This window comes from Eurosta solidaginis, chromosome 4, assembly GCF_040869045.1.
Source record: "Eurosta solidaginis isolate ZX-2024a chromosome 4, ASM4086904v1, whole genome shotgun sequence".
In the NCBI taxonomy this organism is placed as follows: domain Eukaryota; kingdom Metazoa; phylum Arthropoda; class Insecta; order Diptera; family Tephritidae; genus Eurosta; species Eurosta solidaginis.
Genome location: NC_090322.1, coordinates 114,641,852 through 114,656,686, shown reverse-complemented (window position 1 = coordinate 114,656,686; position 14,835 = coordinate 114,641,852). Strand labels below are relative to the sequence as shown.

The 14,835-nt window shown below is 36.6% G+C and overlaps 1 protein-coding gene across 2 annotated transcripts in view; it reads right to left on the bottom strand.

Annotated features, from left to right (window-relative positions):
* Positions 1-14,835, bottom strand: part of LOC137250160 (tyrosine-protein phosphatase 10D-like) — a 332,713-nt gene that overhangs the window by 43,819 nt on the left and 274,059 nt on the right. For both annotated transcript variants that reach the window (XM_067782531.1, XM_067782530.1), the window contains exons 2-7: positions 9,870-10,116; positions 6,148-6,426; positions 3,613-4,285; positions 3,116-3,540; positions 2,599-3,030; positions 1,441-2,528 (exon numbers count right to left, since the gene is read on the bottom strand). In XM_067782531.1, the coding sequence (XP_067638632.1) occupies positions 1,441-2,528; positions 2,599-3,030; positions 3,116-3,540; positions 3,613-4,285; positions 6,148-6,426; positions 9,870-10,116 (3,144 nt within the window). The remainder of the gene's footprint in view (positions 1-1,440; positions 2,529-2,598; positions 3,031-3,115; positions 3,541-3,612; positions 4,286-6,147; positions 6,427-9,869; positions 10,117-14,835) is intronic.

Genomic DNA, 14,835 nt, shown 5'->3' with positions numbered 1-14,835 from the left:
CACACTGTCAGCGTACGCCATCTTGTGGTGTGCCTCCACATACTTATCTGCTAACTAAATATCCCAGCTCGGCTAATATATCCAATTTTTCCTTCTCGGAAATGGATTATGTTGCGACAGCTTCCAGGTTGTTGAAAGCGTCTTTCACATCAACAATAGCAGCAAGAGTAATTTGCTTCTGCAGAATGGACTGGGTTTTCAGAAACGCATGCTGAACGTAGATTGGAAAAACTTATCAAGAAGCGCACTAATGTGTATTTCAAGTCATTTTCTCAGAATTTTTAGAACGCAAAGTGTGAGGCTTATTGGTCACCTCGAGTCATTTTTTGCCCGACTTAGAGATGAAAACCGCTCTTGTCTTCCCTCACATAGTTAAGTAATTTCAGAAAGGGTATTGTTATAACTTTAACCGCAAAAACGCTGAAGGCTTATGAAGTATTGTGGATATAGGCAGTCCTTTACCGAACTGAATCTGGTACGCTCCGGTAGTATCACCTTCGTGCCCGGCTGTCTCGATTTCGTTCAACCCCTTGAACATTCTACTATGTAGATATTAGTCACCTCTTATGACAAGCCTACCTCAAAAAATATTCTAACCCGCTGGGGTGCTTAACCAAAGATATCTCAAATTGCCCATTGGGAAAAGTCCGATAGTGATGTAAATGGTGAGAAGCTAGTCATTTCCCAAGCAATTTTTGCTTCGGCCAACATATTTTCCATTAGCACGCCAGGTCCTTTGTGATGTGCCGCTCCTGATATTGTTTTGGCTCTGCAGGCCTGCCTGGGAAGTGAGCATTTATGGATGCCAGGGATTTAAGCAGCTGATCCTGCCCATGTTCCACCAGCCTACTTATGAAAAACCAGTTTCCGAGTAACACGCATTAAATGTTTACAAAATATGCTTTGTCCATTGTATAAAGTTCACACGACAATTAAGGAGTGATTTTATTTTGGTTTGCCCCCACATGACATCAACAATCTTTTCTATTGTAAAATGGAACATCTCTAACGCCAACGTCTCTTTGGCCCAAACCGGTTGAACATGCAAGTATCCTTGAACTTCCCTTAAAAGATATCTTTGACAATTCGTTCGCGACCACCCCTATTGCATGGGCGAAACAGTACTAAGTATAAGAAGAAGCATACCATATATTCCGGAAAATGGTGTTTTAAAATTAAGTATTGAAATTCAAACAGGTAACAGAAGTATAATTTGGTTATGGCGATAATTTATATACCAGCGTCTAAGTTTTCGCCACAAACTGTTGGGACCGATAGATTTTATGCTAGTTCCGAAAGAGAGGCGACCCTTCACCAGGATATGCACCTTGGGCATTCGGTATGGTGAGTAAGCACACTAGTCCCATACCACTGCGGCTGTTTCGCTTTAGAATCAAGAATTATTGTAATACAAATTTTATTGCAACGAATTTCACTTACCGGTCCATTTTGATCAGAGAAATAGTTCTTTCTGAAACGTATTTGTATTGTTTGTGAACTGCGATAAACTTCGGTGGGAACTACTTGTGTTGCGGGACGTGGCGGTGCCAATATTGGCATTGTCTGTTTATATTCGCGCTCTGGTCCATATCCAACAGAGGTTTTTGCTTGTATTTTAAAAACATAAGTTTCACCCGGCTTCAAATTTCTTATGGCGCCTGTCGTCTCGGTGGATTCAAATTGTTGTACACGCATTTCGGTAGCATTATTCATATTCATATAAGTAATTGAGAATTGTCGTATTACACCATTCGCCTCACTTGATGGCAACAACCATTCGAAAACAATTTCGCTGGGTTGCACATCAATAGGATGAAAGCGTTCAACACGTCCCGGGACTGCTTCCTTTGTACTAAAGCTTGCCGAGAGTGGCGAACTGCTACGCAGTACTGAAGATTCGGTGCCCGAACGAACAACAACAGTAAATGTATAGTTGCGGTGGGGACGGAGATCGGTAATAGTTATCTCGTTGCGAGTGGTAATATTTTGTGCGAGAATATTATCGGCGGTTAAGTATTGTACATCGAAATCATTGTATTCGCCCTTTGGAATGTCCCATTTTAGTGAGATTTCCGTGTCTGTGATGTTGCTAGTATGTAGTTGAGTAATAGGCTCAGGGAAAAGACGATCCTGACGTTGTATTGGCAAACTTGATACGCCACCACTCACTGTCCAGACTGTGATGTTATATAACCGTCCAGGGATCAAACCAGTAAATGTAACTTTACGATCTGTATCGTTGGCTAATTTTTCCTTGTCCTTAATCTCAGGATCACCGAGTGAGAAGCGATAAATATCGAATTTTGAAGATGATTGTGGTGTAGGTGTATAGGATAATGTGATGGTGTCGCGTTCATCCTCTTGTCTATCATTGACCACAACAACTTCGGACTGTATGAGTGGCATGGTGCGTGTGGAAAGATGTGTAGTCCGTGAAAAAATTCCATAGGAAGTGGTTTGTATATCGAATTTGTACTGCACGCCTGGTATTAGATCGCCAATCAATACGCGAACTGTGGAAGACTCATCTAACGAAATAATATAATAATTTATTGGTTTTAAAAGAGTAAGCCATTGTTATAAGCCATATTAATTTACCTGATTTATTTTCAGGTACAGTTTTTGTTTGCGCTTTGCTTGGATTTTCTGTGGGCCACCACTTTAGTATATACGACTCTACTCGTCCTTCGGGTTTGGGCCATTCCAGTGTGATGTTACGCGAATCAACCAAGGGTATAATATTTGACACTTCATTTGGCGGGACAGTATATACTACTTCTTGTGGGTTGGGACTTTCTACACCAAAACTAACTGTGTTCACTTGAATGGTGTATTTTTCGCCTTTAGTCATATCTGTAATATCAGCCTCTGTAGAACGTACACTAGGTAAATTCATCCATTGTTCTCTGGTCTCAGTGCGGTAACGTACGGAGTATTCGGTAAAATCACTATTTTCGGGTGGAGCCCAATGCACGAGTACGGAATTGCTACGTATTGTTTCAATGGACATATTTCGTGGAGGATTGGGAACTGGATGATATGAATAAAGTTTATTTAGAATTTAGAATTTTTTAATTACTATATCATTTATTAAAATTTTAAGAAGAATACTTACAAACTGCTTGGAAATATGCATGCGGTTCACTTCTCAATCCATGACTGACGGCAAAAACTTTCACCTCATACCCGGCGCCAGCATGCAAATTAGTAATAACCAAACGTGACTCCTTTGTATCAATAGTGCGAACTTCAGAAGTGCCATTGCGTGAATAAAGTAATTCATATTTCTCTTGTTTGGAGTTCACATCACTCTTCCAACTGATATTAAGACCTGTACGTATACTCTTTAGATCCTCAATGATGGGTGATGATGGCCGTGTCACAACGAATACAGAAGTTTCATTCGATTCCATTTTTTTCGAGACTGCCTGCACAGAAAGAGAATAGTTCCTCCCTGGGAGTAAACTTTCCAAATGAGTGCTGGTCCGATCGGTGGTAAAAGTGCTGGTGTCACCATTAAAGGTCTCTAATTCGTGGTAACTGAGAAAGATATTAATAAAGATTAGCTATTGATAACATTAAAAATCAAGACATTTATTTTAATATTCTTACGCAATACGATATTCGTCTTGTGTACTCGCAGGATCGGGGTCCCATGTGATGCGCATCGTACTTGTTGTGTCATCATGGAAAGAGCGCAAGTTGTGCACCGGAAGTGGACGTAATGTTACATCGCCTGACGCAGGCCAAGACGTCACTTTACCCGAAACGGTTTTAACAATCACATTAAATGTTTTACCCGGTTCGGTAATGTCACGAAAATCGAAATAAGCTACAAGATCATTTGTTCGTGATACAGTTGACTGGCGACGTGACGCTGCCAATGAAACTTGATACTTATCAAATTCGGATATGCCTTTTGGCGCTTCCCACAAAACACGAAATGAATTCGATGTGATGTAATCTTTGTCGAATGTAACGTTTAGCGGGCGAAGTGGTACAGTGCGATATTGTGCGGTAGTCGGTGGGGAAATTTCATCTTCGGACATGGTTTGCACAGATATATTATAAGCACGACCTGGTACGAGTCCTTTAAAAGCCGCCTGTGCTGGTCCAGGTGGTTCGCCTTCTTTTTCAACATACAATACACTTTCCAGTGCATCTGGTGGTTCTATTGATACCTTGTAATGTGTATAAATGCCGGCCGGATAGGGTGGTTGCCACAACACAAGTAGTGTAGTTTCATTACGGAACCATACAATGAATTTCCCGGGTGTATTGGGCTCTATTCGGTTTTGTTGATCAATGTTTGTGGATTATTGATAAGTAAATAAAAATTAGGGAAAGATGTGAATGAGTGATGCGGTGAACCATCATGTACATTTATTTTCATGTCTGTATGTACAAGTAAGCTAATGTTATATGTGTGCATGTATACGGTTGATAAATGTATAAAAAATTGCATAAGAAATATTTTATTCTTGTGAAGTGCGACTAAAAATTATTTGATGCATGCAATGTGTAAAAACGTGTCGCTTCGCAAGGCAGCTGGTTCGGGATTTTTCCCGACCAACGGCTATCATTTCAGTGTAACCCCACCTGGGAATACAAAATATTGTTACGTTAATTCACGAAAGTCGTTACCAACAAATAAAAAAACTTATAGTAGAAGTGAAAGGTAATCTATTGTTACATTCATGCACCGTTATTTGTCCTTTCAAACAAATTTTCAGTGGAAGTGAGTGTTTTATATATCGAGCTCCGTGAAGTATGTGTTGGTTAGTACTTTTTTATTTAAAATTGGGCTCAAGCTATAGTTTTGTTTCTGATAAGTTGTTACAAAACCTATTGAAAAAATTTCAAAACCTACATTTAACAACATTATGTCTATGCTTAAGGACACATTTTTTACTGCGTTTTGACCCATTGATATAAAGGAAGTATTTTTTTTTTTTTGTTTTAATGTTGTTCTTCATTCCTATACTGCCGTAGTTGAACACTATGTATTCGGTGTGCTGGATACGACGGTATCATCTGTTTCGACACTTATACTCAAATGCGAGAGAAATCGACCAAAACATGGGCCCAGGTAGTACAAAATTGTTGATGCAGGTACTGAGTGTATGTGGCAAACCCAAATCGTTCTTTTGTGAAAATTGTTACCTGCTCGCAACGCAAAAGCGCATAACCTGCATAAAATGACGGTGTGGCAGTGTAACCCTGCCAAACCAGCTGTTCGTGAGAATTTATTTTCGCAACTTCAAAAATTTTTAGCGAAGAAACTTGAAATGATAGCAATATTTGCTGATAGGGGGACTCCTTAAAGCATATTCATTTTATAGAAAAATTATATCCATTTACACACGCTGTTATATAAACGCACCTAGTAATATTCTTGATAAACTTAATTGGCGATCAGCTGTATTATTGCAAAAAAAATTTTAATTATTATACAAATTAAAAAATGCAAAGATTAAGTGAAAACTCAAAACTAAAACGTCGCTTTTATAGTTGACACTTTTCAAGGGTAGGAGGAACTCTATTAAGGTTTTACCATTTATTTAGGCAACAATTTTTTTCAGAAAAGAAATCGATATAACACTTATGAAAGAAAGTTGTATTTTCATGAATACTGTACTTAATTTTCATTTACATATAGGAGTTAGTACCGATATATGGATGTATTATATAAGTGTAAAAGTACCAAACTAACATATATACATATATATACATATATATATTGAATAATCATAAGCCATTCAATTTCTCACATTAATTTAGTGCGTATTTTGTAAATTTGGTTACCTCGCAAAATTTTTATGTCCAACAATTCTTTATGGCGCGGCCTTCTAACTTTTATTGGCGTAATGAGTAAGTATTAGCAGAGATTGTATAAAGGTTAACACAGCATTAATATAAATATTTTCTTTTATATTTTGGTCACATTAGTGATTTGTTCATATTAAATATTAATGGAAAAAATAACACTTAAAACTAAACAAACACCAACAAATTATTATTTTTATTTGAAGTTTAAAACAGAAGCAAAATATGAATTGTGTTTTAAAAAGATTTAACCATTAAACCCAAAATAATATTAATAATAGCATTTATTAGGCCTCAGCTGGTCTTTGTTTCGAGACTTACTTGTTGTAAAATTTCGGCTTGTATATGCCACTGACTCTTTGCCATCATAGACAGTATAGGCTTGAACTTGATATGTGGCACCAGGCGTCAACTCTTTGACGCTGTGTTGGAATGTACTATTTACTACAAATGTTCGATTATAAAAGCTGGAAACACCTGAAAGACCAAGAACTTTGATGCGGAAGGATGAATAATTGCCTTGTATTGGCGGTGACCATGAAATGATTGCATTCTTGCCGCTACGAACTTGCACGGAAAGATTTGAGGGTGGGTCGGGAGCTGGAAAAGAGAGATGAGTTTATCTTTTTTTACGATTATTAACTAATAAACAAATATATTTATTTCCTTAGCCCAGGAAAGAAAACGAAAGGAAAGGAAAAGAACGGAAAGAAATTGAACGTAAAGGAAAAGAGAAGAGAGTAAATAAAATGAAAGGAATGGAAAGCAAAGGAAAGGAAAAAAAATGTGTACAAAAACTTCCTATTATTTTTTTTTATTAATTTTTTTCTTGTTTATTAATTTTACTTAACTCTGAGTGGAGAAAAAATTGTTTATGGACGAATAGCAAAAATTTATTTTTTCACCAGACTTAAGATTTCATTAAATCAACTATCCTTGTTGTTATTATTATTAATAAGTCATTGGACAAAAATCCTTATAGACTATAAATATAAGAAAGTATTACATACAGCTTAATTATAATTAAAATATACAGCTTAAAAAGCGGAATTCAAAATTATCAAAAAATCGGCTCTTGGAAGCGAAAAATCAAGAAAGACTTTTTTACTTAGTACATTGAACTCACCAGTAGCGCGATTAACAGGAGCATAACTAGCATAATTTGTTCTGAAGTTATCTCCATAGAAAGGAAAGAAATTCCGAAGAAGTCGCTGAGGAACATTAAAGCGAATCCTTTCCAACAGGTCAGGACAGTCAATAACCCCCTAATTCACGTTGTATACAAAAGTTAAACAGAGTATAGATCGCCGACTCTCAAGTGACTTGAACCCTAAGAGCATAAGCCGAGAAGAATAGGATGGCATGGGTTCTGAAAAGTTTAATGGACGAAGAGCATACTTTAGAAAAATTGTCTGTATCCTCTCCATTTTATTTATGGCTAACTGAGTACAAGGCCTCCAAATAAATACAGCATATTCAATGTGCGACCTAATAAACGAGGTACATAAAAGTTTGATTGTATAAGGATCGGAAAATTTGTAGGTATTCCGCCTAACAAAACCAAGCATGGAGTAAGATTTGGAAGTTACATAATTAATATGACTATTAAAAGAAAACTTACTATCAAAGAGGACACCAATGCCTTTAATCTCGCTTACGCACTGAAGTTCGCAATCAGAAATAGTATACCTTGTGCGCAAGAATGAAGTTGACTTAGAGTAGGTCATATGGAAACATTTAGACGGATTAAGAGACAGACGTGAGTTCAGAAACCACTGATATAATTTATTGATATCACTTTGCAACTTTAGAACATTATAAGGTGTCTTGATTATTGAGAATATCTTAAAGTCGTCAGCATACAACAAACACTTAGAAAATGAAAAACAACTACTAATGTCATTAATAAAAAAATGAAAAATAGTGGTCCTAATATACTTCCCTGAGGAACACCAGAGGTTGCCACAAAGGAACTAAAGGATACACCATCAAAAGCGACCACACACTGCCGATTGGATAGATAAGAACTAACCCATAGGAGAAAAGAGGAATGGAATCCAAAACAACTCAACTTTTTAATTAAGACACTATGAGAAACTCTCTCAAAAGCTTTAATATTATGGATATAGTTGGCGCACAGGGATTTATTCAAGTTATTGATTTATTTTATTTAGGTATGTTATTTCAGAACTTATATGTATGTGTTATGTTTTGTTCTTAAGGACGTTTGCAAAAATAAGTCAAGGAACGAACCGCTTGTTGGGAGGATCGTGAATTTGGATACGAATTTATTTTTATGATAGTAGAAAAGTATCTTGACAGATATTTTTTATGACGAAAACTTTGGATTAAAAACATGATAAATACATCGATGTATCGTTCGTAAATGTCAAAAACATTAATATTTAACCTTGGAAAAACATCGATGTTTTTATGAGCCATCTTGAATTAAGCCGTCAATTGTCTCGCTCTAAATTCTTCTTTGTTCTGTCATTCGGCTATCTGAAAACTTTTCACCAATGATGCCCCGAAAAAGTGTTGTTTTTTTGCATTTTGCAGGAGTCAAATATGGTAATTTTAGTAATTTTTTTCACATAAACTAGTAGCTGAATATCGATGGACCTTTACTGGATTTAATTACAGGCATGAATGTTACAGTTATGGATTGTAATTTGGAATATATTGTAACGAATTTACTTGCAAATCCTCTTATTTGCAATCCTCTGCTAAGTTCGAATCACTAAACTGTTGAATAAATAACTCCAATATGTAATAATGCAAAATGGCCTTTATTAAAGTACTTCACAACAACACTCAAACTGTGCAACGAATAGCTTGCTTAATAACCAAACTGATTGATTGCTCAAATGAAACTCTACTATTCAAAATAATACTGCTCCTGCTCGCTAGATAGCGCCTTAGTCGAAACTGCTTGACAGCTCAAATCAAACTGAATTCCAGCGCCTCTACACTTGTTGCCTTTTATACTCTTTGCTTTCAACGTTCGCATCTTCTAGGCGCTTCCAGAATCTACTAGTCCATCAGCTCTCAAACTTCTCAGCTGTAACTACAATTGCACAATTTTATAGTTTTTCTCATTCCATACTTTCAGGAGTATCTCAGATATATGCATGTGTTTGTGCATTGACTCTCCGCTGCTCGTATACGTACATGGTACATATGTGTAGACGCAATTATTGTTTCGTTTATGTAGATATATAATAATTGAATTATTGATGTGAATTCGTGTCACTGCTTAGCATCGGCTTAGAGATAGCAGCACCCTTAGTTTTGGTAATATTCGTAACAATATGTATGAATACGGATCGATCGGATCAGCATCTTCTAGGCCGACTGCTATTATATCCCCTGACATATTTTAGTAAATAATAACTTGGTAACATTAGTAACACATCATGAATTCAACTGACAAGAGATTTTGAGGGATCTTCTGATCAAGTTTGTATGATATGTATATTAGAAGGGCATATATTTTACTTCCGACTCTCAACGACAAATCAACAGATCAGATGGAAAGAACAATGGATTTTTAGGGATGGAAACACATTTAAAAGTATTACGATCACTTCCAAGTGTGACTGGAAAAGTTTTCATCAAATCCGAAACCCACTTAAGTGCGCAAAGTTACTACAGTTCAACTAAATAATGGATAACACATCTCCCGTTTATGTCCGGTTTTATCGAAGAAAGATTCCACTGCAGTTGAAGTTGAGGTCAGTTCACCTCAGATGCATTATTGAATTTTACTGCTCATCACAGTTTAAATTTTTTATTTTTATTCGAAGCCAAAATTAATATAAGCTCACTCTGGTCCTGTTTATCCCCTTTTGCATGTTCTGTAATGGCTTTCGTAGCAAGGTATTAATTTATCTACTCCAATTTATTCAAAGCTTGTAAAAATTGTACCCTCTTCTGACCATTGAAAATACATCCCTCCCGTTCTGATAGTGTACATCTTCTGTCTTTTTTTTTATTTACTTCACCTGGTGATTCCACCATGATACACTGATAATGATACTCACCGGTGGTAATTGTCACTGTCCACGACAGAATGTCGGGATGTGTATAGTTTGTGTAGTACAGCCAAAAATTGTACCTGGTTCCGGGCAGAGCATGAGAGAACTGAATCTCCTCACCGATCTCACGCGATGGTATTGAGGTGTTTGGCGCCGGATCCCCATACGGAGGACTGTAATCGATGCGATAATACACATTATCCAGCCCTTGATTATTAGGTATGCTTATGGCTAAGTCGGCACAAAAGACATTCTGTAAAATGAAAAACGAAGAATATTATTGTACGATGCCTAATTTTTTTATAATTAAAATAAATATTACCATCAATACATGAAACTAAGTTATACCTTTTTCTTTGTCTGGAATAAGCAGACGACTTTTAAGATGCTCATTTCTGAAAAAAGTCTAAGTATAATTACCCGCTTTTACCCGAACAACAATTAGACTGTGACGCTCCGCGAGAAAAGACCCCTAGCTCGAAAGAACTAAGTTTTGTTTTTTTTTACGATTTATTATAAACGTTACAAAGGAAACTTTGAAAATGCGGAAATCGATATCTTTATTACTTTTGTGCCCTGTTTATCACTGCAAGTTTAAACTCCAGTTAAAGTTGACTAGACTTCAACCTTGCCAATTTGTTCGATAACATAAACTTTAACTGTAGTTAAACTCGCACTAAAATCCGGGTCTTAGTTATGAGCAGTAAAAGTGGACAGTCGACGGGCCATCCTGCAAAAGTTTGCGCACACGACCCACTATATCTGCCGTATGAAATCAACGGCATTCCAGTTGTGGTCCTTTTCTCGCGGAGCGTCACATATAGTGATGTTTGTGTTGTTGTAGTAAACATTGATTTAAGTTCATACATACTTCAAATATTCACCCTTATCGCGAGTCTTATTTTCACCCGAAAATATTCACAGTTTTCGTTCACCCTATCGCAGAGGGTAGCGAAACAATTTTTCGTGTTCGAAAAAGATTTCACCTTATCGACAACTCTTTGTTCGGGCGAAATGAACAGCGGGGAAACCCAAATTTGTTCACTTATATTTTACAGGCGAACGAGAGGAAAACAATATGTAAATAATTTTTTGTTTTGAAATTTGATACTCTTATAATTATATGTACTTTTAATATTAGAAATAAATCAATCACCCTTATCGCGAAGTTCACGCGGAAAAGTGTTTGCCTTCACTTCTTTTGTTCGGGTGAACTTTTTCTGCCTATCGGCAATTTCTGGCGAACAAAAGTTCACTTCGAAACAGCTGATGCTCTATTGCGAATTGGCAGTGAACAAATAATTTACTTACAATTGTGTAAATTTTGTAACCAAGCATATATTTCCTTAAAATACAACAAAAATATTAATAAAAAATTAATAAAATAATTTTTAGTTTTGCATTTAGGTTGGTATTGATTGAGCGCAGGGCGCACTTATGTGAAAGCGATTCGGAGGCAATTAAGGGACAGTTCTAACCCTTTGGGGCTAAATGATTCACTGTAAGCTAAAAATTACTATTTTCAGCACTTTTGAATAACAAGTAAATTTTTTTCAATTAGCTTTCGCCAATATTACAGGCTAAACAGGATGGCATTCTAATATTTGCTAGTTATTCTTACCAACTTCTTGCCACCATTGAAGCAAAAATTTGGAGTTCCACCAATTGTAAAGTTGAGTACTTGTCTTTGTTTTTTCGCATACGGAAAGGCGTTGGAAAGGACCATGAAGTGGGTCTTAGGTAATCTTGTTTCCGTGAGGTGATCAACATTTTGGAACCGTTGCTTTGTTCACAATGGATAACTTGGCCGACTGATAAGTTGTGAAAAAATAGAATTTACATACTTAGCAATACAGGAATTTCACTTTCTTCCGCTCAGATTACGATTGTGCATTATTTATTGATTTATTTCTAATAATAAAACTACATATAATTATAAGAGTATAAAATTTCAAAACAAAAAATTAATTCCATTTAGTTTTCCTCTCGTTCGCCCGTAAAATATAAGTGAACAAATTCGGGCTTCCCCGCTGTTCATTTCGCCCGAACAAGGAGTTGCCGATAAGGTGAAATCTTTTTCGAACACGAAAAGGCATCCACCTATAGAACTAAGGCCCTCTCCCTTTTAAAATACTCATTAACACCTTTCATTTGATACCCATATCGTACAAACAAATTCTAGAGTCAGGCCTGGTCCACCTTTATGGCGATATCCCTAAATGGCGTCCATCTATAGAACTATGGCCCACTTCCTTTTAAAATACTCTTTAATACCTTCCATTTGATACACATGTCATACAAACGCATTCCAGGGTTACCCTAGGTTCTTTTTACAAAATGGTGATTTCCCCTTACTTTGTGTCCACAGCTCTCAACTGAGTAGGTAATGTTCGGTTACACCCGAACTTAGCCTTCCTTACTTGTTTATTTCTATTTTTGTTGTATTTTAAGGAAATATATGCTTGGATACAAAATTTACACAATTGTAAGTAAATTATTTGTTCACTGCCAATTCACAATAGAGCATCAGCTGTTTCTAAGTGAACTTTTGTTCGCCCGAAATTGCCGATAGGAGGAAAAAGTTCACCCGAACAAAAGAAGTGAAGGCGAACACTTTTCGCGTGAACTTCGCGATAAGGGTGATTAAGTATTATAAAAGTACGTCGCTTCTCTTACCGTCTTCTTTTAGCATAGTTAAACCATAATTATGTACATATACTTTTCAAATAAAACTCCAGCTTATTATTTTCCCCAATTTAATATGTATTTTAAAGCATATAAAGTTTTAATAGCAAGGACAATTTTGCTATAGTTATGAGAATATGGTTCTATGCTAGATGACTCCGAATCGATTCGCGCCAAAATAGTTACAGATATTACAATATTTTATTCAAGCACACCTTACTGGTTTATAAAAATAAAGTTTTAATTAAGAGGGCTGTTTGATAATTTTTTGAGTTTTTTATTTTAACTTTGTCTCACGTTAGCTCAATATGCGTTTTTTAGAATTTTAAGTCCTTCCAATTAATAGAGTTTCTTAAGGCCCTCAAAATATGCTTTTGTTTCAGTGATGACCTTTTTAACTGCCCGAATATCTTGTTGTCTAGCAAATTCTGCTTGTTTGGAAAAAGGAAATATACGGGGCCGCTTAGACAGAAGAATTTACGGGATGAGATGCCAGCTCGTAGACCATTTCCGGAATTTTTCTCATGGTATATCGTGCAATATCAAATCTATCTAAAAGCCCTAAACATGGTTCGTCGGCGATTGTTATATTCCCTGCAAGGTGTTGGAAATGTTATCCCCTGAGTTCTAAAAAAAAAGAACGGGGGTTACTTTCTTATTGTGCTGCTGATCCACCATTACGGCTAAACAACAGCAAACAGTCCTTTGAAGTAGTCACACGGTTCTGCTTATGATCAAATGTGAGCAATCGGGGCATAGCTGAAAAACGTGATGTACGCACTCAGTGCAGATGTATATTGTAACGAAATTTGCTTGCAAATCCTCTTATTTGCAATCCTCTGCTAAGTTCGTATCGCTAAACTGTTGAATAAATAACTCGAATATTGAAAAATGGAAAAATGGCCTTTATTAAAGTACTTCACAATAACACTTATACTTTGCTACTCGCTGGATTAATAACCAAACTGATTGATAACTCAAATTAAACTCTACTATTGGCCGCCAGATCGCGTGCTTAATCAATAACTGATTGATTGCTCAACTCAAACTGAATTACTTCTTACTCGCCTGCCCCGCTTTTATAGTTTACGCTGCATACTTCTAGGCTCTTCGATTTCCAGAACGTACTAGTTAATTTCGGCTACAAAATCGCCAGCCACAACTACGTGCACAAATTATTGCTCTCTCTTGTGACAACTCAGATAAGATATATGCATGTGTTTGTGCATTGCCGCTCCGCTGCTCGTATACGTACATATGTGTAGACGCAATTATTTATTCGTTTATGTAGATACATAATGATTGAATTATTGATGTGAATGTTTGTAGTTTACAGTCTCTCGCGCGCACATAGGCGTATAAGTAAATGCATCTGTGTGTGACATCTTTCGGCTGCCTTATATATGTGTATACATGATTTGATTATTGACGTAAATGCTGCTTATCGTGGCCTTAGCATCGCCTTAGTGATGGTATAATTTAGCGATGCTAATTTCCGTGACAATATAGTCTCAGCCGGTTGACGCAAGTTTAGATTCGATCCCTCAACATCATTCGATGAGGTTTATTTTAGTTCGTTCGAAATGGCGTCGAATATACCCAAAAAGCATTTGGCCTTGAGCCATTAGAGCTGATGTTGATAACTAGGCATACTTCTAAAATCTCAGTAGCTCAACTCGAGAATCATAGCGTACTCAGCAAAAGAGGACATTTTTTATAAAACAAAAAATGCTATTACTTAAGTTGAAATAATTTAATTAACAACTTTTGGTTCTTTAACTGGACTCAAAAGTAAGCTTCGATACTACAGTACTTTCACGAAAATAAAATGAAATATATATAATTAAAAAAATAAATAAATGTGACACGCTAAACTCCGGAGAGATTTTAGGCCGAGCTTCTCTTCCAATTTGCGTCGTGCTCCTTTTAATTTTTCCTACAAATTTGCGGGACGGGACCTACTTGTTGCATGCGAACAGCATCTGCAAGGCAGATAACTTTTCACTGAGAGCTTTCCTTGGCAGAAATACAAACTGAGTGCTTGCCAAACACTGCCGAGGGGCAACCCCGCTTAGAAAAACTTTCTACTAATTGAAAAACCTTGTTTCTAAAAATTTTATGTTGCTTTGCCCGGGGCGTGAACCCAGGATCTTCGGTGTGGTAGGCAGAGCACGCTACCATCATTTTTGATTACTTACGCTTCATTACTGCTATCAACCAGGTGTTTATTTCTCACAATAAACAGCTGTTGGTTTTGGTAGAACCACCTTGGAGATTTTTTCAACTC